Source organism: Lepisosteus platostomus, chromosome 3 (genome assembly GCF_059453375.1).
Source record: "Lepisosteus platostomus isolate fLepPlt1 chromosome 3, fLepPlt1.hap1, whole genome shotgun sequence".
Classification (NCBI taxonomy): Eukaryota; Metazoa; Chordata; class Actinopteri; order Semionotiformes; family Lepisosteidae; genus Lepisosteus; species Lepisosteus platostomus.
Genome location: NC_142613.1, coordinates 24,754,845 through 24,782,060, shown reverse-complemented (window position 1 = coordinate 24,782,060; position 27,216 = coordinate 24,754,845). Strand labels below are relative to the sequence as shown.

The 27,216-nt window shown below is 39.8% G+C and overlaps 1 protein-coding gene and 1 long non-coding RNA gene across 4 annotated transcripts in view; both read right to left on the bottom strand.

Moving 5' to 3' along the window:
* Positions 1-494, bottom strand: part of LOC148674695 (fasciculation and elongation protein zeta-2-like) — a 121,402-nt gene extending 120,908 nt beyond the window's left edge. The window contains exon 1 of one of the 3 annotated variants that reach the window (XM_088625102.1): positions 80-494. In XM_088625102.1, the coding sequence (XP_088481228.1) occupies positions 80-387 (308 nt within the window). In that variant the 5' untranslated portion in view covers positions 388-494. The remainder of the gene's footprint in view (positions 1-79) is intronic. The other 2 variants (XM_088625101.1, XM_088625103.1) reach the window with 2 other exon arrangements.
* Positions 495-21,120: 20,626 nt separating this feature from the next.
* On the bottom strand, positions 21,121-25,171 carry LOC148674694 (uncharacterized). Its single transcript, XR_015935585.1, has 3 exons — positions 24,832-25,171; positions 23,124-23,240; positions 21,121-21,489 (listed from the first exon to the last, which is right to left on the bottom strand). It is a non-coding gene; the product is annotated as an uncharacterized LOC148674694 (long non-coding RNA).
* Positions 25,172-27,216: the final 2,045 nt, after the last annotated feature.

Below are 27,216 nucleotides of genomic sequence, written 5' to 3'. Positions count from 1 at the left end.
GCAAAGCTTTGTATCAATTCTCTTACAGCGACTGATGAGCAGATCCGGTGCGATTGAAGGGATGTTATGATATACTCACTCGTCGTCCTTCATGATGCTCTCCTCTGTAATAGGTTTCACTGGGGCTATGTTCTCGGTCTTGGTGTTGTAGTTTCGGAAACACACTGTCAGTTTCTCATCGAAGTCGTTCACCAAGTCCTCCATGGATTTGAAGCTGCCGATCTCTCCGGAGAAGCTATTGTCGAGCTCAGAAAAATCCTCCAGGAGCCCCGGGGGTTCCCCAACATTGGAGTTCACTTGGTCAAGACGGTTTTGCTTACCCGAGGCAGGTTTAAATTCATAAAAGTCCTGCCAGTCCTCATCGAACTGCGCTAACGGCGCCGCCATAACTGCAGCAAGAAAATGAGACGGTCACCGCTCTGCTGCTGCCTGGCTCTTTGCCCTCACTACAGCTTAGCCTAGTTAAAAATGAGAGGGAGGAGCTATATGTGAAAGGTTCCTGACGCCAAACGCAGCCAACCATCTTCACTCATTATGTTGCTTCTTCTTTCAATGCGCTACAGGCTACTGTAGGTTTCAGTCACACATGAATGTTTATGCATGTGTTCAGTGGCCAAGAACAGCGTATCAAGTACGCCCAGTTGGCGAGGAAGATTTACCCCTCACAGTATAGCCGTGGTGTATTTCTGTATATAGAACCCATGCAAAAAAGAGTGCTCGCCTCAGACTCACTAATGTCATGCAATATAATGGATTCAAATCGGCTTGGTTCTGACCAGCTCGTCAGGTTTTTTGGCTAGTAACACTTAATTAGACTCAGACCCAAACGAGATTTCTTCACATGATGTTATACACTTATTTCCAAAGCAACTATAAAACATTGTAATAAATGTACAGCGCGAACGGTATCCCTCTCTGCATAATAATAATAATAATAATAATAATAATAATAATAATAATAATAATAATTGCTTACACTTACATAGCGCTTTTCTGGACACTCCAGTCAAAGCGCTTACACATTCCTTGCGTAGAAGCTGAAACTCTGCTACTCTCGTCAGCCTTCGACTACATGACTAGGTACCGTAGCTTGTTCCACACTTTCACAACCTACGGTCCTTTGTGTTGAAAAGTACCTACTGATTAAAGTTTTGAGGGCTCTCTCCTTCCATTGTGTGCTTTGGCTTATGTTTCACTGTTGATTTTGTAGAATTCATACTGGTGTTTCATGTCATTGAGGATCATATCTCTACATACAGTAGTTCAAGTAGGTAGCTGCATCAGCATGCATAGGCTGCAAAGGAACATGTAAAGGTTAATTCCATGCTGAAAAGAGAAGAAAAGAAACACAACATTTCGGCTGTGGAGCCTTCTTCAGGTGTATATCTCTACATAGTCTTCTGTGTTTCTTTAGTCCGTCAGAGAAATGCATTCCTTTGAGCCCTGGAATGTACAGTATACGGTCATCCTTCTGTAGTCTAATTACTAGCGTTATATGAGGAGTATGGATTGTTTTCTGATTCAAGATTTATTTTTGTGTATTTTAGGTAGGTTAGAGAGGTGTATTTCCATCACCGTCTGTCAAGGGTTATGGTGAGCATCACAGCCTTTCTGTTCCCATTTTTTGTGACAGACAGTTTCCATGGTATGTTTACTGAGCCTATATTTTGTTTATGTTTTTGTCTAAATGTTTAATTTCTGGCCCTGACAAGACATCCGGCTAGTATAAAATATATTTTCAGGGACTGATATCACTATTCCAGTATCAATTGTGCTGATCATTAAATACAGTTTGTTTTTTCAAATTATTGCTGCTGGAATGTTATTTTTGAGTGTACTATACAGCTCACTGGTTCTAATTTGATTAATTTTAGAGATGTTCCATTAATAGCCAGCTAAGGGAACTCTCTCCTGGCAACAGTGAGAAGTCCCTGAGTTTTTGATGGGTTTGTGATGGTTATAAGGTGTGAAGGATGTACAGTAAATATCTGTTGGTAGATAGAAGGCAATCTGATCTTCTCAAGATACTGGCCTTTCACTCAATGTCTATCAATTTTTCTTAATATTGATTTTTAAACTTTTAATTATTTTTGTGAAATTTTTGTGAGGTGAGATTTTTTAATAATAATAACATCACTTTATTAACCCTTTACAATTTCTTGCATTAGGAATTATCTTTTTGCATACCCCAGCTTGCTCTGTGAGACACACAGATAGGGAGAGAGCCTGGGGTCAGAGCACAGGGTCTGCCATTGTACAGCACCCCTGGAGCAGTTGGAGTTAAGGGCCTTGCTCAGGAGCCCAACAGAGTAGGATTCCTCTGCCAGCTGCAGGATTTGAACCAATAACCATCCAGCTACAGGCACAGATCCTTAGCCACAGAGCCACCATTACAAGAATTGTGTTTAGGTATGTTGTGATAAGGGCGACAATGTTGTTCAGTAGTTAGCATTGCTACCTCACAGCACTGAAGCCCTGGCTTAAATTCCTGGGGTACTATCTGCATGGAAATTTTACACTTTCCCTGTGTTTACGAGGGTTTTCATCAGGTGTTCCAGTTTCCTCCCACAGTCCTCAAAAGTACTGGTAGGTTAATTGGCTTCTAATAAAAGCTGGCCCTGGTGTGAATATATACTGTATGTGTCCCTCTGTGTCTGCCCTGTGTATACTATCATCCTATCCAGAGTGTACCCTGCCTTGCATCCGTTGCTTAGGTGCTATACAGCAGCCATAACACCCTGCAACTCACAACTGGCAACCCACTAAAGCTAAGAAAGTGTGAGCCTGCTCAATACTTGGATGGAGACCTCCTGGGGAAAAACTAAGTTTGTTGTGTAAGATGACTGGGGAAGGGTCATCCAGGACAGGTACTTCAGGAACAACCTGCTCAATATTTTTTTTTTGTTTTTTTATTAATATACAAAAATAACAAGTCACAACAAGTCTATTTGCACGCACACCTCTCGCTCTTTCATACAAGGCTCTATGCCGCACACACACCTCATCCAGCTTCCCATTTGAATACTTTGTCAACCAGATTGTTGCTTGTTTATAAAACCACGGTCTCCTTTTCGCTTTGGGCGTGGTATTGGTCCACTTTCACAAAGGCCGCACTAACCAGGAAGAACCAAAGCCTTGCGAAATACTGGTAATCATGTTGTACCTCCTTCACACACACCCGCACAGCTTGTGTGCACAGCTTCACACACACCCGCAACAAATATTGCATTTAACTTTAAAGGTAAATCCGGTACATCCCTCCCACCTTGATGACATCCTTTGTACATATCCACCCTTCTCACATACTCGTACTTTCCACACCAGATGAATTGAAACACCAACCTTGCATGTGGGCACAGGAAAAACATTTGCCAAAAAAACAAGCATAGGAAGTATGTCCATTTTGATCACCTGTACCTTCCCAATATATGATAAACGTCTGTTTCTCCACATGCCTAGCTTTCAGCGAACCCGGTTCAGCTGTGTTTCCCAGTTGTGTAGCCCTAGCACCCCAGATCCAAATTCTACTCCTAGTATCTTTATTGGCCCAAGTTTTGCCCTCAAGGTCTCTGACACCTCAGCTTTGTTTCTCCACTTTCCAAAGATCTTTAGCATGCTTTTGTCCCTATTTACCTTAGAGCCTGTCGCCCTGCCAAACTTGTCCACAGTCTCCTGGACATACTGCAGACTAAACTCTGAACTCAGTAACAAAGTTATATCATCCGCATATGCAGCAAGCTTAACTTGCCTACCTCCACTTCCTGGCACACACAGACCGTCTACCTTACTATAAGATCTAATCATGATAAGCAAAGGCTCCACATACAGAATATACAGCAAGGGTGACAAAGGGCATCCCTGTCTTACCCCTCTTCCTATCTGAACTTTTCCACCCAGGTGCCCATTGATACACACCCTAAAACCAACGTTGACATAAAGTAACTTTAACCAATTAACAAACCTAGGACTCAGGCCAAACCTTTGCAGTATCAACCACAAAAAAAGTGTGATGAACCTTATCAAAAGCCTTTTCTTGATCAAGGCTTACTACAAGCAAAGGCATATTTCTGTCCTCTGCCCAGGCAATTGAGTCTCAGGAATTAAGTTCCAGGATATAGATCTACCTGCCACACCACATGACTGATTAGGGTGGATCAATATTGGCAAACCCTTCCATAGTCGGCTCCACAATACTTTAGCAAGGATCTACACAGAGGAGTTGGATTGGCCTCCAGTTACCCAAATCTAAGGAGTCGCCTTTTTTATAGAGTAGGGCCAGGACCCCCTGCCTCATGGATTCACTCAACCCTCGGCCTTTTACAATTTCCTCAAACACCTCTACCAAAACTGGTCTGAGTAGGTCCCAAAAGGTCAAGTAAAATTCCACAGGCAGCCCATCAATGCCCGGGACCTTGCCTTTCCCCAGGCTGCGCATGGCCTTCTCCACTTCCAGCAGCTCAAATCCTGAGTCCAGTCCCTCCATCTCCTGTTCCTTCCATTGGTTCTATGTTTTCACTCTCTTCTTAAAAGCATGCCCCAAAATATCGCGAAGCAGCCTCTACCATTCCTTCTGACGACCGAACCACCCTATCAGAGCTCACTCTAATACCTTCAAAGTTTCTCTTTACTTGTTTCGCCCTCACTGACCTAAAGAACTGGCCTCTGACACATCCTCTGATCGCTCCATTACACGGTCACCCAAACAAACAAAAAGTCTCGTGCCCTACTAACGTGAATCTCCTTCAGCTGGACCTTCAACTCTTGGGCTCTTGGAACATCAAAGACCAGACCACAATTCCCATAGATCTTTTGTAGTTCCTCCTGTAACTGCCACACCTCCATGTTCTTTCTACGTGCTCTCAGCGTGCAATACTGCTGAGAGATCATTTTAAGCCGTCGTTTCACACCTTCCCACTGTAGTGTGCTCTCACGAGGCACCAGTTCTGTAGGGTTTGGGCATTTACGGGGGCAATTCTTAATTCTTAATTGATAGTAAATCACAAAATGATTCTTTTGATGGCCTTAGAATCCAACCCTGCGATATAACTCAAACAACGCACACACAGGTACTAATACACGAGGATACATTTATTAATACATAGAATATGCATGTAAACCTAACAGATCTTATCGTGAGGGTTATCAGAATACAAAAGGTATATATTCAATCAGTTACGAAGAGTTACATATATCAAGAGGACATACGTTCAGTATATCATTCATTTAGACCGTTTCATAAAGTGAACTTGGTTACAACTTCTACATTAGATACTGAAAACAAGTACATAACTCTTAGGAATTAAAGTGATATCAACTGGTTGGGATAACAATTGAATTCTCGAGCAGTAATGCATTGAAGTTGAATACTTATCCAATCTCTGGGGATTCAGATCTCCTGCGGGCACAAAGAAACAGTTGCAGGCTTCTGAGCTGTCCAATCTGCACTCTCTGGCTCCGTGCCAGGCTGTGCTGTGCGGCTTGCGACAGTGCGCTGCTGATGCTCACTGACCGGCTAGTTAGTGTTGGCTTTAACTAGCACAGTTTGTGCACAGGAGAAAAGATGACTGTGGGTCCCAGCAGGTCAGGAAGAGGACCGGTTCGTTCCTGATGAAGAGCTAGTTCTGAATAGTGAACTGGAGGAACTTCAGCTCGTTCCTTGGCTGAAAGTTCCATGGGCATCAGAGTCCCACATGGGTTACTCGGCCCTACCAGTCCCTGATTGGTTGATCAAGGTGAAATATGAGTCACTTACTCCTGACACTTAGGAATGCATTCCAGATGTCCATCTGGCACTCCCTAGACAGATAGGCGCCAATGGATGACCATTGATCATGATAGCCAGGCTTAGCTAAGTGCATCCCCCTTTGGGAGCTGTCCCTTATCAAAAGAAAAGATCTTTAAATCAGCCTGCATGAATAGCTTCTCTGTGGAACAGAGAGATGGGGCCTCATTTGGGAAAGCACAGCAACACTTAATTCTGTCTTATTAACAAGCATTGCTGCTACACCACCATTCAATTAAAGCTGGCCAGCTGCTTTTCTGGGCTACCTATAATTGCAGTTTGACTCTGATCAGCTGGGTGTAATCGTGTTCCTTCAGAACGGCTGTATTTAATTTCAAGACCACTCTTCCAAAACACGTGCAAGAGTCACCGATTTCCACCCGAAGGATTACATGGTCCAAAAACCATGTCGGAGTCACTGTGACACTTTGGATTGAAATGCCCAAGGATACAAACATATATTCCAATCTTTTCCCCACTCCCATGGTATTTTGCCACGTGACCGGAAAGTTTGAGAAGAAACCTTTAAAACTGTCTTTTAGTTCAAAGTCACGTAACAGCTAATTGATCTTGGTTGTCCCTGTTGTCTGTGCCAAAATGTCCTCGTTAAAATCCCCCCCAAAAAAACCTGCCTGTTTGTAGTGAGTGCACCAAGGCACTAGGTCAGCAAAGAAACCCCTCCGCACACTGCGCTCTGCTGGTGCGTACACATATATCAAACAGACTTTGGTGCCCACCCACAATCCATCCACCACAATCACCCTTCCTGGAGTTACCACAAAATACTCTGTTTCCTCCACCACCACGATCCCGAAAACAATTCCAACCCCTGCCGAATGCACTCCCCCCACTCTCCACCATGACTTCAAACTACCCCAATCCTTCGCGAACCCGTGAATGTCATATTCCCAAGCTAAACGAACTTCTTGTAGGAAGCACACATCAAACCAGTGCTTCCTCAAAGTTTCAAAAACTGCAGTCCTCTTTATTCTGTCTTTCAGATCTCTTGCATTGACCATACAGATACGGAGACTCATGGTGGTTCCAGCCCTGTCTCTTTCTCCATGCTAACTGACTGCTCAGAGCTGGAATCCTCCGAAATATCCGTCACAGGTGAGTACCCCCCCATAGAGGGATAGTACAGACTATTTTCTCCAAATGTTGTGTCGATGATGTCCGGGGCAATTGATAGGGACCTCAGGTAAGTTTTCTCCCTCCTCCTGGCCGAAGCTGGAGATTCCTCCTCAACAGGGTAGCCCGTTTCTTCTGCTTTGACCTCCATTCCTGGCATTGGTTGATCCTCCATCTCCTCGTGCTGGCCCTCTTCCACTGGTTCCTCCCTCACCTTCTTCTCCTCTTCCACACCGGAATTGCCTTCATCCTCTTCCCTTCATCTTTTAGCTATCACTTTCCCAGGTTCCTGTTTCCTTTCTGCCGTTTCCGGCACTGTAGCATTTTTGTCATCCATATCCAGACCAGCTGGGCCTTGCTTCCTGCTGAAGCTCAACCTCTTGTGCTCCATCATTAACTGGAGCCACACCCACTTCCAGCCTAGCCCCCTCTTCCTCTTCCTCAGAGGCCTCCTCCTCCTCTCCGTCCACTCTAAGTATGCCTTGGTCATATTCCCATGCCATTTGAATGTTTCTCCACTTACAGCCCTTGAACAAGTGTCCTTCCATAGAGTGCACACCTTCTTTCGGCATTCCCTCGCAACATGCCCGGTCTCATCACATATCGTACACACATTCTCCCTGCACTCGGCCGCATGATGTCCGAAGTTACGACATTTCCTACAGAACTGGGGCTGATTTTGATCAAATAAATAGCCCCTGCTGGAACCCAAAAAAAAGATGCTGGGGGGTGATCGAATCTCCCTGCCCCACGTGTGTCAGATCGAAGTAGCAATCTATACTTTCTTTTCCCAGTCCAGATATTACGCCTATCCATAATTTTCTCTGGCTGACCCATGACTGAGACATGTCATAGGAGGAAAGCCGTTACATCATCATTCCATATCGCCAGCAGCCATATCACCCTGCAACTCACAACTGGCAACCCACTAAAGCTAAGCAGGTGTGATGCCTGGTCAGTACCTGGATGAGAGACCTCCTGGGAAAAACGGAGGTTGCTGCTGGAAGAGGTGTTAGTGGGGCCAGCAGGGGGTGACCCTGCGGTCCAGGTGGGTCCTAATGCCCCACTATATATATATAGTGAAGGGGACACTATACTGTAAACAGGCGCTGTCCTTCGGATGAGATGTAAAACCGAGGTCCTGACTCTCTGTGGTCATTAAAAATCCCAGGGTGTTTTTCGAAAAGAGTAGGGGTGTACCCTGGTGTCCTGGCCAAATTTCCCATCGGCCTTTATCAATCATGGCCTCCTAACAATCCCCCTCTATAAATTGGCTTAATTACTCTGCTCTCCTCCACACTTATCGCTGATGTGTGGTGAGTGTTCTGGTGCGCTATGGCTGCTGTTGCATCATCCAAGTGAATGCTGCACATTGGTGGTGGTTGAGGGGTGTCCCCATTATCTGCAAAGCGCTTTGAGTGGAATGTCCAGATAAGCGCTATATAAGTGTAAGCAATTGTTATTATTATTAAATTGTCAAATAGGCTCTGGCTGCCCCATGACCCTTTATTGAATAATACATTTAGAAACTAAAGGTTTCAGCTGGTGTCTGTTTAGAAACTGTAGGGATTGATGTCTTGATGTGCTACTTGATGTCCTATTTATAAGTGCCATCTAACTTTTATTGAGAGAGAGAATGCACAGATTATCTCAGATCACAGAGATAGAAGAAAATTGCACCTAATTAAGTAGTAACACATGTCAATGAGAACTATCCAAAACCTCCAGGATGTTGTGGGTATGTTCATCAAATAAGTGGCTGTTAGCTGTTAGTCGGACTCACAGCAGACGCTATCTACTGTTAGCCAGAGAAGTAGAATGTATAGGTTGTGTGAGTAAGGTTTTTAGTGAGGCAGAATACAGTACATGAGAGGCGGGGATGCTGTCAACTGGAAAGATCATGAATGTGTATGTCGGCAGAGAGAACAGGACCAGGATGCCTACCAGGGCTCTGAGAGAGAGTCCAGTGAAAAGCAGTCTTATGGTGCCTGTGATGTGGTAAAGCTAGACAGCAGATGCACTGTAAGTTGTAGAAGTCCAAAAGTGATGAATGTTTACTTGGAGGCACTCTAGAAGAGTCCTTCCTGGAGGGATTCACATTAAAAATAACTTTTAACTGCAACAGGTCTTCTTCTTTGTCTGTTCACACCCGAGTATGAGTGTGAGAAAGTGTTTTATAGTGAGTATTGTGTAGTTATGAGACCACAGGGCAGGACACTGTGTATTCCCACAACAGCAATTGGAAAACAGTGGGAGGGCTAATTATCCAGTTCCTGGCTCTACTGTTGCATCTTACTACAACCAGACCAGAGAGAAAGAAGCACAGCCTGAAGGGGCCAAGATCTGTGTAAGAAGAGTTGTTAGGGCTGCCTTTAAAGTGTAGCAAGAAGGCCTATTATTTCACTTAGAATTAAAGAATTAAGAATTAAATAATTTTAACAATCTTTCTATGCTCTGACCAAGCAGCCTGGTGCTTCTCTCTAAATGCACAGGAATGTAGCTAAAGATGCTTTGTGATTTCAACCACAGAATGACCTAGAGGTCTTTGCATGTGGGAAAGTAAGGGAGATGAGTTTGAGGACAGTAATGATCTAAACTCTCATGATAGATGCCCACTGCTGGTGCCTGGGTGTCTCACAGAGAGCAATTGCACATCTAGACCTGATCTTAAAGTCACAGGGCATAGACAATAACCCAAAGGAAGATACACCAACTGGGGATCTGTAGGGTGGGTAATACAATAAAATCCGATGGCCTTTCAACCTATAACCAACTGGTCATGTCACACCATATAACATAACCAGTATTTTCCAGAGAGATCTGAACCAGTCATCTGAGGGTCTGCCAGATGCAAAGGTTATTGCTAATCACATATGATTTTTGGAGAATAATATAATCACTCTAACAGCTATACAAGGTCACAACAGCAAAATAAGGAGGTTCCATTGCATGTGCTAGCAGAGCCCTGACTAATACAGAAAAAATATTTGCTCAAATTGAGAAAGAGCTATTAATGGTTTTATTTGTCATAGAGATTCCTTCACATATTGATGCTTGGTATATTCTGACCACAAGACAGTTGAGGGCATAATGTGCAAACACCTATTCAGTGCACATAAAAGACTTCAACACATGCTCCCAAGGCTTCAAAAGTATGACGTTTTACTGAGGTACTGTCCAGGAAAACACTTACTACTTCCTGACACACTGAGTAAGGACATACGTTACAGACTCCAGTGACAGAGGACCTGTTGAAACCGAACTGGAATCCATCAAAAATGATGCACTACCTGTCTGTTTCTGAAGAGTTTTTAAAGTTCATTAAAACGCCACTGAACAGAACAAGGAACAGCAAGTCCTAAAGAATGTAATACCAGAGGGATGCCAGTGGTCAAAGAACACACACCAATGGAGGTGACAATATATTTTCACAGCAGAAGATCAGTCTGCAACATGGATTCATTTTAGAGAGGCAAAGGTTGCTGTGCTCAAAAGAGATATAATGCACAGAATCCTCTCATACATCACATAACTATTTCTCCAACATTATTGAAATGGACCATTTGAAGAACACAAAGGCAAAGACAATTGTCAGAAATTGAAAACAAATTTTGCAAGACATAGCATTCCAGTCACTATGTTCTTTGAGAGCAGCACAAATTACTCTTCAGCAGAATTTAAATAGTTCAGCAATACATGGGATTTTAAACAAAAAACATAATCACCAAGGTACCCTCAGAGTCATGGAAAGGTGGAATCTACAATCAAAACAGCGAAGAGGCTTACAGCCACAGAAAAGAAAGCTGGATCAGACCAATACCTTGCATTACTGGATCACAGAAACATTCCCATGCAAGCTTCAGATATCAGCCCAGGTTTGCTGCTTATGGAATGAAGGATGAATAGTCTACTGCTGATGAGTAAACAACTACTGACAGCCAAGCAGCCAGCAGAAGTATGTGAACACTACAGCAACAGACTTATCTATGCTACACTGCAATGACAAAGTGAGAGTCCAGTCTTTAATGGAAAAGAGGCAAAGAGTGGCAAAGAGCTACAGTTACAGACCAGAGGATAAAATGTACTATGAAATGAGGATAGAACAGAAACAAACCCTCAGGAGAAATAGGATACATATGACATCCGGCAAAAAATGCTCTCTCAATGACAGACTCATCTCCTTCTAGATCTTCTCTGTTCATTTGCAGATTTCAGCATTTCACACTTCTCCTCCTATTCTCCCTGAGTTTGGACACTCATTTTCACTTGCTTCATGTTCATTTCTTCCCAGCTCCCAACCCCTTCTTAACCACTCTGTCTTTTGTTCCCCTGTGCTTTATTAATGTGCTACTAAACTTCTCTCCCTCCACAGTAGAAAAAGAACAAGGTCCCACAGCCAAAATGTTGTGTTTCTTTTGTTTACTCTTCATCATGAAATAAACTTTTACCTGTCCCTTTGCAGCCTATGCATGCTGACACAGCTACCTACTTGAACTTCTTCACTGAATGAAGTACAATTACTTTGTTCACTTTTGTCACTCTCTTTATGGATGTTGCCCTTTTTATGTAGTCATTAGTATTTTTTAGGGTACAAGTATTGTCATAAGTGTCTGTTAAGAGTTTTGCAAACAGACTATTATTGGCATCTCTTATCACCACAAGTACAACTGATATATTCTAGAATATTCTAGAACACCATCAGGACATGTAGATTAGTTTATCTTAAGTGCTAAGAAGCAGATGGATGTTTTTCAAGTACAAGAGTATTTAATACAGAATTTTGTCTTTCCTAGACCTGTGGTATTTTGTTGATTTCTTCCTTGGTGAAGACCAGAATGAAACAGTTATTTAATACATTTTCCTTTCATCATCTATGCATTATTTCATATATCTATTATTATCATTGTATTATCACATTTCGATTTTTCCTTTTGCTAATATATTTCTTTACACTAAACTTTATGTTCTTATGTCCTAAATTATTTACATGAAAAAGCTGTAAGGCTGGCTCAGTAATCAGGGAATGGACCCTATGTGGGTTCCAGGGTCACAAAAATCAGAGACAGTAAATGAGGGAAATCCAAGGCCAGGGTCTAGAGACAAGCAAGGGTCCAAAGCCAGAAGGAGAAGTCTAGAATCAAGATCCAGAAATACGATCCAAAAGTCAAAGTTGAGAAACAGGCCAAAAATCCTGAAACAAGTTTTGGAGATCAGGAAGAAAACAAAAGGGCAAGTCTCAGAACACCAAACTGAAGAAAACCAAACCAGGAAGCAACAAGTAGACAAAACAAAGATGAGGCAAACAATGAACAGGAAAGTGAACAGGAGTAGCTCAGAGTAGTGACAACAATACTGAGCATTGTTTGAATAATGAGCATAGTTTAAGTAGGCTGGAGGAGAGGGGGCATGGTAAACTAGGCACACTAGGTGAGCAGGGATTGGTTACTGACGTCTGCTTGGTCTGCACCTCTGCTGCGCAGTTAGAGCAGGCACTAGAGATTGGGAGAATGTCGTTTCAAATTTAACTCACAACTATTCTCATGAGAGACCAGCATGCTGACCTAGCGTTGAAAAGAGAGATTAATAAATAATCCAAATTGCCTTAAAAGTAACTGCTCCCAGACAAAAAAAGAGTAGACTACAGTATATCAGATTCTCATCCAATTTACTATGATGAGTCATCTGGCTTTTAACTACTTCTACAAAATTACATAGAGTGCTTTTCTGGTGGTTTAATTTCCATGCTCTTCAAAGTTCCAGGGTATGTTGCGTTGGCCTCTATCTGAGTTGTTGATGGCCTGCAGTGCCAAAGGTCTGTTTACATTGCGCTACATTCTTGTCATCTTAAAATATGGAGAGAATTTCTTTAATAATGGCTTGGGTCACAATGAAAATGACTTTAATGGTAATATTTCAGATCCAGTTATATTAGTTTTACATCATAAAAAGCAAATAAGGAAACTCAGAATCACCAAATTCCTTATGATAATTGTCACAAAAGCGTTCTTTCCGGACCCTATGTGGACGACAGAATCTGGGGAAAAGTGAAGAAAACACGGGGGAAAAAGTCATGCAGGATACAGGGATGAAAACAGGGGGGGTGTCCTTGGTGCGCTGGTGTTTGGGGGAGGTGTGGCCGAGGCAAACAATCCAGGAAGAAGTCCAAAGGAGAATACAAAATGAGACAAAAGTCCAAAGCTGGGCGGTCCATCCTAGACAGACGATTAAAAACAGGAACCAGATTGGAACCGGCAGGGAACAGGAACAGAAAATAAAACCTAAACGGGACCAGGCGCTTCCAGGTCCCGGACTCACCTGGTGTGGAAACTTTTATTATTGTCAATTGTGACAATAAAAGGAGCATAGGAACCTGTTGAATCTACTGCCAGGACAGTGAAAAGACAAAACCCGAAACATCAGGTCATGATGTTTTAAGAAATTAGATGTATACAACCAACTACACTCTCATAACCTCCAGATTGTGAATAGAAGAGAGCAATTGATAGCAATTAAATATGTGGAAATCAATCATGATACTGCAACGCATACGGCCTCTATTACTTGTGAGAGCTGGCTTACCAGAGCAGTGATGTCACTGCCCTTCCCTGTGAATAGCAGGGACCGCAGCTGCTGGGCTGATGGGAGATTTCCCTGTGGCTCAAGAGGCTGGGTCCCTGTTCAGTGATGCCGGAGGCCTGCGTTTGAGTCCCTGATGGTGGGGGGCTGACCTGATGTGGCAGTGGTGAGGGTGTCCACGTGAACCCCAGAGCGTTACAATATTAAAGTTTTTCATGATGTTTTGTTTAACTTGTAAAACTTTGTTAATGTATTATTACTATTTGAAATTATTGCTTACTTCTAACATTCTTGTTTAGGGCTGTGGAAACAATATCTCTCTCTCTAATTATTTTGAGCCATACTGTATGTATTGCTTCTTCAAGGTGTTTGTACTTTCTGCCTCTGTGGAATATTATTACAAGGGAAGTACAGTGCAGTGGTAAACTATTCTTTACTTATTTCAATTTTTTTTCTCATAGGACATTAGCATATTTTACCCTTCACAATAATAAAGTGAAACAAATGATTTATGGGTCATCTGATTTGATTTAATCAAAATAAATGCTTCAGAAAAAAGCCAATGGTTAAGTGACACCACTGAGTGTCATTTGAAGCTTTTCATTCAACTGTGGAAACTTTGTTGCAGAACAGAGATCTTATTACAAATGAATTACAAATACAACAGGAAAATCACAGGCTTAAAATCTGAAAGGTTTAGGAGTGATAAGTTATGAAAGAAAGGACTGGATATTCTAAATATCACAGCAACTCTGTTTATTTTCCCTTACCATAAACAAGCTCATAATTTTAATGACAAGCAATTTTGTCCTCCATTTACTAAAAATAGTACAAGGATGTGGGCATATTGTACAATTGTATACAAAACAAACAATAGTTTCTCAGGACAGACAACAGTTTTCAATTTTTAAATACCTTTTTAAAGTAAGATCTTTCACAAACTTTATCCACAAGTTAAAAATGACCCTTTTGCCCTGACAATGCAGATTATCAGAAGGTTTGTTCCCCTCGCTTTTGACGTTTTCTGATAAACATATACTGCCATAAGCATTGAAAATATTACAATTAGTTTGTGTGTGTGGCAAATGTGTTTAGGTTGGCAATGATACTTCACAATTATGTAGATTTCTGTGAAATTATTTTGTTGAATTATACTTTACTTCAATTGCATTAATGAGACACACAATTCATCAAAAACTTTTGCATACCCTAACATTAACATGAAGGTGTACCAAACATCCTCCATATTTGAACTCCTTTTCTCATTGATGTCTGCAAAATATTTCATATGTACACAGAAGAAGTTATCTTTTGAAAAATATAGAGATATTTTATCCAAGAATTAGTGAAGTAGAGTGACCAAGCAGAGTGGTAGAGTGACCAAGCAGACCAAGTAGAATGACTGTCAAGCTCCAGTCCCTCTCTTAATTGTTTGCTTTAAAACCTTTGATCTGCAGTATTGTTATTTGGATCCTAAGCTGTTTGAGACTTTCATTAAAAGGCACTTGTTGTTTTTTTCAAAATTGCACAGAAGCTAAGCTCCTTCGCGTTGCATACTGTAAGTAGAAAACAAAATATATCAGCCAATGCCTTCCTGAAACAGACTATTATAGCATATTAGATTAGGGGCTTTGTAAATAACCTGCTATTATTATAAATCAGAAATCAATGTAATGTTTTAAAATATTAATTACATAATCTACAAAGACTTGACATGAATGAACAGTCAATATTACATTAAAATTGACCATTCAGCCTTAACATCTTTAATTGCATTTAGATATGTCAATAAATGGCAAATTGGTCATATACTTCACAAGCACAAACTAGGGATGAGGTAACATTAATTCCTTTTGGAAAATTACTGTAACTTTGTTTAACTGAAACATAGAATCATCACAATTATACCTTTTTGCTTAAAAACTGTTCCTCCCTCTTTGTTTATAAACGTATTGTGTGTCTGGTAGCGAGTGTAGGCTGGTAGGTCTACATTAACTTAACACTGCAGTGAAAACATTACATCACCAGTTTCTTAAATCGTGTAAATGCATAGCACTGAAGCCGTTTGTGCTCATATACAAGGTAGAATTATATGTTTTTGTAGAGTTTGGAGCTTTTTTGTCATCCTTGGAGTTTGATTTCTTAAGAATTTTTATAAAAAATTATTTTAGATTTTATTTTATTTGTATTTATGCTGCAAATGAACAGGTAAAGGTTTATTCCATGCTGAAAAGAAAAGACACATTTTGGCTGTGGAGCCTTCTTCAGGTGTATCAGGTAAGCCAGAAGAACATTCCACAACCGAAACAGTCTGATTTTTTTTCAGCATGTAATAAACCTTTACCTGTTCCTTTGCAGCCTATACATGCTGATGCAGCTACCTACTTGAACTCTACACTGTTCTTTTTTGGCAGAACTTTGTGCTTTTCTAAAATTACATTTAGGCTTTTCTTAGAAATTAATATGTCCGCCCATGACAGAGCACAATCTAGACCTTTTTTCTTTTTTTTTTTGTTCATGGTATCTTAAATCCAGTTTAACCATCCAGATCTAGAAAGAGTCAACAGTCCTATACATTTTTTAATGTTCTTTTTCAATCTAAAATTAGCAATATACAGAATCAGATTGCATCTGCTTCCAAGAACAATTTTTGTACTCTCAAGTTTTATTGCAGATTTTCATGCAGTCTGTCCTCAGCACCTATCTGTACTGCTCACTAAAATGAAACACACCACATGTTCTTTAAATCTTATTGTCACTGCCCTGTATTCAGGTTTCACATCCATGCTGATGACACCAAAATTTGTGTTCTCACAAAACTTCACATCAACCAAGTACTCTCTGCCTTGTGACATTACTTACACGAGGTTATAAAATGGATGCAACGAAAGTATTTTACATCTGAACTCTGAAAAGATGGAAGCTATGTTGATTTATTCTACTTATCAACTCTGCAAATGTGTAAAACTGAATCTAGCTATTAATGGTTTTGGAATTGGTCCAAGTACTCAAGTGAGGAATCCTGAATCATTTTTGAATCAAGATTTAAAGCTCAGTATTGTGAAGCAGACTTGTTTGTTTTCATATAAAAATGTGCTTATCCATACACATCTATTGCATGTTTTTTGTGTTTTCCTGGCCTGATTATTGTAATGCAGTACTTGATGGTGTATCCAAACATACAAAATTAAAACCAAAACTAAAATGTATGACCATGTGGCTCCCCTTTCTATTACAGAATAATGTTACAGGTTTAGGTGACTGAGAAGTGTCTCTTAGATTTTAGATAAAGTCTGTGACACTTGGAAGAGTAAACACGAGGTCTGAGGGGCTCCTTTAACAAAAAAAATTGTAAAGTTTACCTTGGTATTCCTAGGTAGGTTTGGGTTCATGACTGTCAAAGAGCAGTACAGAACACACAATGTAAGATCACATTAAGTCACGATCGTAAACCCCTCCTCTTAAGGACGCTCCAGCCCTTCCACGTTTACCTGATCTCCTGCACCAGTCTCCCCTTTAAAAGCTTTAAAAGCCAGAAGATGGACACCCGGAAGCCCACCTACAAGCGAGTCCAGGAGGGACTCGACGGCATAGGCTTCAAAATGGCGTCCTGACCTTCTGGGTCCGGGGCTTGGAGCGCCTGGCCCCGTTATCGTTTTTTATTCCCCTGACCCTTCACCGGATCCCGCTCTGGCTTTTAACTCTGTCTAATCTTTGTCAAGGACGGACCACCTGGCTCAGGACATTTGCCTCCATACGGATTTCTTTATGAACACCTGTCGGACTTGTTTGCCTTGGACCCCCCCCACAGCACTGGCGCACCTTGGACACGCCCCCTTGTTCTTCCAGCCCAGATCCTAGTCCTTTTTTCCTTGTGTTTGTCTCACTCCCCTCCGGATTTTGCCATCTGCATAGGGTCCTGAAAGACAGTTCGTGACATATTAAGAGCAAAGAGAGAGAAAAAAGAGAGGAGAAACAAAAAGGGGGAAGAGGAAGACAAGGAAGAAGGACAACAACGAGAAAGGAGAGAAGAGAGGAGTTGGAACTTGAAGCTTGAACCGGGCGAGAGCTCCTACTTCATGATCATCCAAACAAAAACTGACCAGAGCTAAGTATCTAAATCTTGTTAGAGAGAGTTTGCTATTCTGTGTTTTTTGGGAACTTGGGCTTCCTGAATAAAAGAGACCTCGGTTAGAAAAGTCTTTTGGGTGCATTTTTAGAATCTGTTTTAGAAGTTGTATTGGATTTATTTATGTATCTCTTATTTGGCCTATGTTGGCATTAATTAAGAGTTCAATACTTGGTAGAAGGGTTTTTCTGGGTGATTATAATGTTAGGCCTCTGAAACGCCTTGTTTGTGAATACTGTACATAGAGTAACTTGTGTTTTGTATATTTTGTTGTGTGTAGTGTAGTTTGTGTCTTGTAATTTGTAATAAATATTTGTTTAACTGAGTGTGACTGGATTATTACTCTTTTCACTAACACATGGACGAGCGAGAAGCATAGTATCATATAAGTGCCCTTTTTATTTTCTAAGTACAGTACATCAACATTTACTATCACCACAAGACACAAAAAGAACAGCATTCGCAGCAACGAATGGTACTTCCAAGGGTCATAATGAATTCCTGAAGTTCAGCTCTCCTTTGAGGTGATGAAGAGAGGGCATTAGAAATTCTCGGTGGTACAGAGAACAGCAATGCATAGAAGTGGGATGCCACACAGTCCAATTTCCTCAGTCTCCGGGCCATTTGGGAATATTGGGAGTCCACCATTATTAGGCTGCACTATGTTCCCCTTGGCTAAATATCTACTCACCAGGCCAGTTTCTTTGCTTCTTGCCTCGAAGTATTGAACGTCTCTGCACAGCACCTCCGTTCCTCTGTCAAAGTCCCCCTTGGTCTGCAGTTCCTGGGACAATCTCCTGTGTAGTCTTGCAGGCTGCGGGTTGCCTTGCGCTGCTTGTCTTGTGTCGAGAAGAGTGTAGGCTCTGTTCAGGCTCAGATCTTTTTATCCCTTCTGTAAGCCATTCCCCCCTCAGGTGTTTTCCCATTGTCTCTGTCAGTGGTGGGGATGTCAAGGAGATAACCAGGAGGAAGCTTGGGTCATTTTGAGAACTAGCAGTCCTAGGTGTCATGGACAATTATCACTTCTCTGTTTGCATTACTGCTCCCCCCCTGCCCAAGTTCTGATTCAAACTGGCTCAGCAACTCCTCACACCTCCATGCGTCGGTACCTAATTGCTTCCTGGATGACCTGGGTGTGACCGTTGTTATTAATTGTTCCCTGCTCCACTGTCACATTGACACAGTCATGGCTATAAACACAACCCAATTCACAGCATGTTACTGCTTCAACGACCCACATCCTGCACTAATATACTGTAAAGGAATAAGTAATAAGTTTATTCCATGCTGAAAAGAGAAGAAAGAAAACACAAGGTTTGGTCATTATTGGGATGAGAGACCTTTAACGAAAACTAGGTCACAAAAAGCTGTCAGTGGTTTGACACCCGAAGAAGGGTCCACAGCCGAAACATTGTTTTCTCTTTCTTCTCTTTTCAGCATGGAATAAACTAATTACTTGTTTCTTTGCAGCCTGCGCATGCTGACGCAGCTACACACCTGAACTACTATACTGTAATATCACTTTGAGGTCCTTTGCACAAAGTGCTTGTGTAACAAAAGAAGTATGAAAGAAATTCATATTTTCAAAGGGTCACAGCCTTCAATTACCTACCGATTTATTACAGGTTACAGCTAATAGTGTTCAGGGATGTAGATATGGGCTTTATGTGTATGGGTCTACTCTATAATATCTGTATAGTTTGGTAATTTAAGGGTAAACTACCTATAAGACTGACATGATCGTGACTCAGTGTATTTGAACATTATAGGATTATATAATAACATTACAAGGGATAAAACATACGGTACCTGATGTTGACAAGATCCAGGTGTAACTCTTAAAATAAATGGGGCAGTTCCCCATTGTGACCATTTTGAATCTCTGCATTTTACTCTGACCATTTTTTTTTCATTTTCTAGATGAAACCATGGTATCAATAAGTGTGTAAGTTAAAGGAATTGACAATGTAACCCAGGGCCCTAACACTTTGAGGTAGCGATGCTAGTCGCCGCGCCACTGTGCCACCCTTAATATACAGTATATAAACATAAACATAAACTACAATTTTGAAATTGTTTAATGTTGAAATGATAAGCTTGTTAGCTTGTTAGTGCTTAAGAAGTTCAAGTAGGTAGTTGCGTTGGCATGAGTAGGTTGCAAAGGAACAGCTAACGTGTTTATTCCACACTGAAAAGAAATCTTTTTCAGCATGTACAGTAATTAACCCCTTACCTGTTCTTTTGTTAGTGCTTAGCCTTCTACAAGAATGTGATATGCTACTGACATCTGCTGGCATAAATAGGATGCACTTCCATTTAGGGAAGACTGTGCTTATTATGACTTCTTGTTTTTTATTATTGTACCTCTTATCACAGTATATTTGGGCATAGGAGCTTTGATTTTTGGTTTTGTTGAAGTAAAATACTAATGATTGGTACACTTTCTTTCTTATTTTTACACAACTTTTGGTATTCATGTGTAACTTTAGTTTAATGGTGGGGTGACCAGCTGTAGTCCCAGAGAACAGGTTTTTCATGTCCTCCATGAGAATGTAAATTTTTGGAACAATGTTTTGACCACTACTAAATGTCAACACACTTCTTTTATAGCCATCTGCCATATTTAGAAGGTCAATGAGCATTTGTCTGCAGTTTTCGAAGAGGTCTCTAAATTTAACCATGATAATGGTGTGAGTGTTTTCAATCATTATCTCCTTTAATACTCGAATGAAACAGGAAACCTTCAGAGGCCTCTGTATAGTTCTGAAAGCATCCATTGCACTTCCAAAGAACATGATTTTATTATAGATTTGTTTCTGTTGAATTTTATTAAAAGGAATAAGTAGAGGTGTGAATAAATGTGGCCTTCTTTTTATGCCATTTAATTATTAAGAAAAATAATTAATAAAAATAATGCTCTGTATAATGCTATTATGATTTATGAGGCTATGAATAAATCTGAAGGCAAACATACAATAAAAATAGACCCGATATTGTACTTTTTAAATGTTTATATGTACAGCAAGAAAATGTGTTAAAAATAAAAAAGGACTTTCTGTATTAGTATGCATTGAAAATAAATTTAAGCTTTAAACTACACAGGGCTTACGGCTGTAACTGTAAACTTCAATCAACTACAGAGTACGTACAGCTATAACTTAAAGAGGAAACAAAGACAACAAAACCAGGCACCATTGCTTACTCTACTACAGTACTATTGTTCTATATAGTAGATATGGCACTTTGAAGTACTGCAGTTTTGTGTCCCTTAGTTTGACCAAAACATGGTCCTGAAAGTTTTGAGTGTATTTGAATATCAAGTTTCTTTATGTGTTTATCTAAAGGAAACAGCAATAATTGGTGAGGACGGTATCATCATTTGTAGACTGATTACGTTTGGGTTTTGGTTTGACTGATAACAGGTTACATGCAGTATTAATTCCAGTACCATAGCATAGACAACTGTGCCTTTATGCTTCTGCTAGAAATTAGAGGTCTAAGCAACGAAGCAGACATTTTTATTCTTCATAATATGAAATGGATTTTAGAAGGTTAATGCTTTTCATGTCAAGTTATGTAGAAAAAGCGATTTGTGTATTGAAATAAATGTTGTACTTTGTTATTTCAATAATTTGGCTAGATCCTAATACAGGATGAGGATTGAGCAAAGGAGTTGCTTCAGGGGTGTAGGTGGGGTGGTGGGAAGAAAAATGTGAAAGAAAAAAAATGTAAATCTACAGGAAAACTGAAGTTTTTTTTTATTACTATTAATGTGTCTCTAGACTTCATGAGTCACTTAGGGGTAGTTGCATATGGACTGAAGAAGAATATTTGTATTCTGCCATTGTAGAACCACAAAATGACATGTCATCTGAAAAAGAGAAAAAAATAAATGAGTTCACCTGAAAAAAATAATTTATATCATTCTATTTCCAGCCATACATCATTGGACATTCCATGAAAATTAACTGGGCCATAATTTGGATATGGACAAAGAGAAATTTCCTAGATATGCTATTTTTTCATTCTAAAATAAGATTTAATACTGTGCACAGCTCCTATTACCATTCATACCTTTTATACCATATTCTTTGTGGCAAAACATCCATAAAATCATGGCATGAATAATGGAGCTTTCAAGTCCTATTTGTTTAAAACAATTATGGGACTTTTTGTAAGGAAAACATCAGGATCAAGGTTATGAAAGTGATAAAAACAAGCCAATCAGCAAAAGGTGAAAGTGCTCAGATGTAGGTTCCCAGGTTACAAATTCAAAAAAGATTTGTAGCTTTCAGATACAGTGCCTTACAAAGGTATTAACCCCTTTGGACTTTTTCACTTTTTGTGTTACAGCATGGAAACATGATGTGTTAACTGAGAATTTGTGCCACTCATCAACGCAAAGTACTCTATAATGTCAAAGTGAAAAAAAAATCCAGATATTTGACTGAATTAATTAAAAATAAAAAACATAATACGTACGCACAGTTTCTCCCTCTTGGTGGCCTCCCTTACTACGGCTCTTCTTTCCCGGTCACTCAGTTTTGGAGGCAATTTCTGGGCAGATTCACAGTTGTTCCATATTTTATCACCTTTTTAATGATGGACTTCACCGTGCTTTGAGGTATATTCAATGCCTTGGAAATTTTCTTATATCCTTGACATGACTGGTATTTTTCAAGAGCCATGTCTTGGATCTCCTTGGAATGTTCTTTGATCTTTATGGTGTAGTGTTTCCTTGAAAAAGCGCTAACTAGATAAAATCACTTTATTAGCCAAATACAATTTCTTGCATTAGGAATTTGTCTTTTTGCATACCCTAGCTTGTTCTCCATGAGACACAGACACGGAGAGAAGTTTGGGATTAGAGTGCATGTCAGCCATGATACAGCACCCCTGGAGAAGTTGGGGTTAAGGGCCTTGCTCAGGGGCCCAATGGAGTAGGATTCCTCTGCTGGCCTTGGGAGTTGAACCAGCAACCTTCTAGCCACAGGCACAGATCCTTAGCCACAGTGCCACTGCTCTGCCCCCTTTTTTAAAGATAATGTAGATATGTAGATAACTATGTGGGGAAGCTCTCAGACACAAATGTATTTATTCTGAAATTATGTGAAACACATCAACTGCACATAGGTGGACTCCAGTCAAGTAATTATGTGACTTGGAGAAGAGAGTTGGATGCCTTAGAGGTAATTTATGTGTCACAGCAAGGGGGTGAATACTTATGCATTCAATTAATTTCTGTTTTTTATTTTTAATTAATTTAGTAAGATGTCTGGATTTTTTTTCACTTTCACATTATAGAGTACTTTATGTCAATGAGTGGCAAACATTCTCAGGTAAATACATCATGGTTCCATGCTGTAACACAATAAAATGTGAAAAAGTCCAAGGGGGGTGAATACGTTTGCAAGGCACTGTATATGTGAGGAAGATGCCATCACATGGACAGTTATAGAGGGGAACATAACAGCAAAAATAGGCACAAAAATGTAAAAGCTTTACCTGATTTTCCCCATCTGCCATCTCTAAATGACAGTCAGCTAGATCCACATAATCTCTCTTCTTGCATCCAGTCAGTTCCATGTCAGCATCAAGAATGTACTCCTCACCCATCATAACCTATAAGAAATTGGTTACTTTAAAAACATGTTGCGGGGTTCTGGCGGGCGCCCTTGCCGTTGCCGCTCGAGGACGCGAACGTGTCACTCAACTCAACCTGGTGAGCTAAGAGAGATCTCTCCACAACCCAGCGGCCGTGGTCCTGCTATTACAGGGAAGGGCGGTGACGTCACCGCTCTGGTAAACCTGCTCTTACACAGTGCCTGTCGGCCGTATGCGTTACAATGTTTTAATTCACAATTGACCATGGAGAAGAGCAATAATTCCCAACTTTGTTTTAGAATATTACATAGCAAGTTCTCTACAAAACACCTGCTAGTTTGGAGTATCAGATCTGGGAGAGAAAGCCTTTCTTTTCCTGAGAAAGTATTTACTTTGTAGTATTTAGGGTTTTATTATCTTTTTAAAATGTTATTATAAGAAAACATGTTGTAACGGATGTCGGAAAGGACGAACCGTGGAAAGGCAGTAGAGCAAAAAAAGACCCTATGCGTAGCGGTGAGACGGGTGTTAGCCCAGGCTCAGCTGTTCAGGAAATGCCATATAGAAACCTATGCCCTCAGGTAGCGGACATGGGGCGACCTGGTGCTAGGCGGGTCTCAGGACATCCGAACCTCAATGCTGAGCGAGGAGCAGAGCAAAAGCAGGAAGTAAATAGACTACACAACAAGACACACCAGAAAGACATGAATAATCACAGGGAACTAGGAACAGGAGAGAAGTAGAGCGCCCTCTAGGTATACTTACATGTCTTATATATGTTTTGCAGAACTTGAAGAACTTGAAGATTTTTTTACATAAAATGTCAATATTGCAGATGGTAGGCATTTAAGGTAATGTATGTGTCAAAAATTATTTATGCATAGAAAATATTGTACAGTACCGTATTACTGTACAGTAAGTAAATGATGAATTCTCAGACTGTGCTGACATAAGTACCATGAGGGTATTTATGAGGTGGACTACTCATAAAGTTTAGAGCTAAATCGGAAACACTGAGTTTGAAGAAGTTAATTATGAAAAAGACTTGGATGTCTATGTTGAAAATCTTCTAGTATGTGGTGAAATCATTAAAAGGCAAATATATATTAAGGTTAATATTAAAAGAGTTACATTTAAATAAACAAATTCTGTTTTTTTATTAAATCTCTTTATTTTTTATTTTAATAAATAATAAAAACTTTCATTCATATGGCCTATTGTATATTATATTGTTAAAACTCAATAATTCTTATGAATCTTGTAGCCCGACATAACCTGATTAACCTTCTCTCATCACATTTGCCAGAAAATTATACATTTTTACTGAATTACTGTTATGCCACTTTGATTGTGATTTTATTATTTTATCACTTACAGTTCTATTGCACAGAGGTTAACTACAGTCCTAAAATTACCAATTTTAATTATTTGCAAGGACTGTACAGTGCAGTTGTTGCTCTGAATAAAACAGTAGAACATATTTAACCTTTTCTGATCTTTACCCATTGCCTCTTATTTTTTTAATTATGTGCTTTTGCACAAACTTAATATATATTTTAAATTGCAGTACACACTTCAATAATGTAAGTATATGAACTACAGATCTTACCTGAATGGTTTGAGATTGAAAACTGACAACTTTATAAAGATAATCCTCCTTGGACTTAGTGTTGAAAGCTTTCACAGCATAGTCAAGTGCATTTTGAGCTGCACTATTGATTTCAGACTCCTTCATTTGAAGTTCAATAGGCTGGGCAGATAGAGTGGATATGGAGGTAAAGAGAAGAAAAGTAGAAACATAAAAGTAGATTGCCATTTCTAGACTCCAACAACTCCAATTTGGCAATTGAAACAAGCATCAAAAAGAAGATTTATATACTCATGGGTTATTTGAACTTTTAGATTCCTCAGCTTTTTCTTTGAGCCGACTCAAGCCAAACACAGGTGAAGATTTCAGTGTAAAGAAGAATCCATGAAGCATTTCAGTAAATTTGTACTTTTCCCAATAATAAAAATAACAAAACAAAGCAAATTTACTTTTCAGGTTCTGTAAACAGAATTTTCATTCAATGCAAAACTCAAATATTTGCATTCTGCATTTTCTCATTATGGGAATACAAAATCAGTCAACATAAAAAAGCTAAACAAATAAAAAGTGCAGAAAACTGCTAGCGTGGTACTGGAAAAGGTAATGAAGCATATAGAAGCATTTCCATATGAACTGGCATTCTGAGGCCTTCAAAATACAGGAGTGTGCTGCTGAAATAGTCACTATGTTGTTTTAATAATTAAATTAATGTATAAATTACTTGCACCAAGTACAAGACATACAACAAATTTTGAATTGGATGCACTAACCTCCCTACGACTGCCAGTAGTCTGAAGCTGAAGCCTGGTCAGTACTTGGATTGGAGACCTGGGAAAAAAAGGTTGCTGCCGGAAGGCATTACTGGGGCCAGCAGGGGGTGCTCACCCTGTGATCTGTGTGGATTCTAATTCCCTAGAAGACATTATACTGTAAAAAGGTGCCATCCTTCGGATGAAATGTAAAACCAAGGTCCTGACTCTCTGTGATCATTAAAAATCACAGGCTATTTTTTGTAGGGGTGTAACCCTGGTGTCCTGGCCTAATTCCTCATTAGCCTTACCAATCATGGCCTCCTAATAATCCCCATCTCTGAATTGGCTTCATCACTCTGTTCTCCTCCCTAGCTGATGTGATAGCTGATAGCTGATGTGTGGTGAGCATACTGGTGCACTATGGCTGCCATCGCATCATTGGTGGTGGTGGAGGGGAGTCCCCATTACCTGTAAAGCACTTTGAGTGGAGTGTCCAGAAAAACTATATATAAGTGTAAAGAATAATTATTATTACTCTCATAGCCTTAACTCTATTGATATTTTCTGATATGAACCTGAAGGTAACAGACCAGCAAACCAGTTACAGGCACCAATTAACATTGCTGATTGAAATAGTTCAAGTAGGTAGCAGTGTCAGCATGAGTAGGCTGCAAAAGAACAAGTAAAGGTTTATTTCATGCTGAAAAGAGAAGAAAAGAAACACAACATATCTGCTTCGGGTCAACCTCATTTAGAACATTTGTGTACAAATCTGATCTCTATGATGTGAAAAAGATAGTCAATCCAGAGGAGAGTGACAAGTTACTGGTCTTAACTAAATGTTTTTCTCTGATCTGAAAAATCTTGAACCCTAATAGAATCAAAATAACTCTAAAATAACTGCTTAAAATCATTTAATTTCTTTAGTCTTGAACAGAAGTAAGATTAGATAAGATCACTTTATTAGCCATATACAATTTCTTGTATTAGGAATTTGTCTTTTTGCATACCCCAACTTACTCTCCATTAACCCATCTGAAATCTACAAAACCTATCAAGAAACATGATCCGTTAGGTACAAGTGGAAACTATTGGAAATGAGATCAGGAGGTATAGTACTTTTTTACACAAGGCATTGAAGTAGTCAGGAACTACCCTCCCAGCCTTTTTGTTAAAACTGATATTCTTGTATGATCAAACAATAACACTGTGCTGAAAAAAATAACCAGAGTTTATTGTAGATTTAAATCTAGAGTCAACAACACATTCTAATAATAAAGACAATATCCATGTTTTATGAGAAACTTTATTTCAATCTTACCCTTACAGCAGCAGAAAGCAAATAAAAAGACCTTTAAAGAGAAAATATGAAAGAGCAGTGAACTATGTTACCCTGAGGTAGTTTAGAAAGAAAAAAAGACTACTGTTGCATAAAGAAATAATGAAAGATTACTGCCTTATTTGTTTTGGAAAGTGTTATTAGCCACTCCTCACAGAGAAGGTTTTTCTTTCTGTGGAAGGTAAACCTTGTGAACTGAACTATATACTATATACAATAAAAATAGACAATAGTAATGAAAAAATATAGTAACGGTTCACAGGATTTCAGTCTACAGTGACGCACATTATCAGCTGGAACAATTAAAAGGATTAT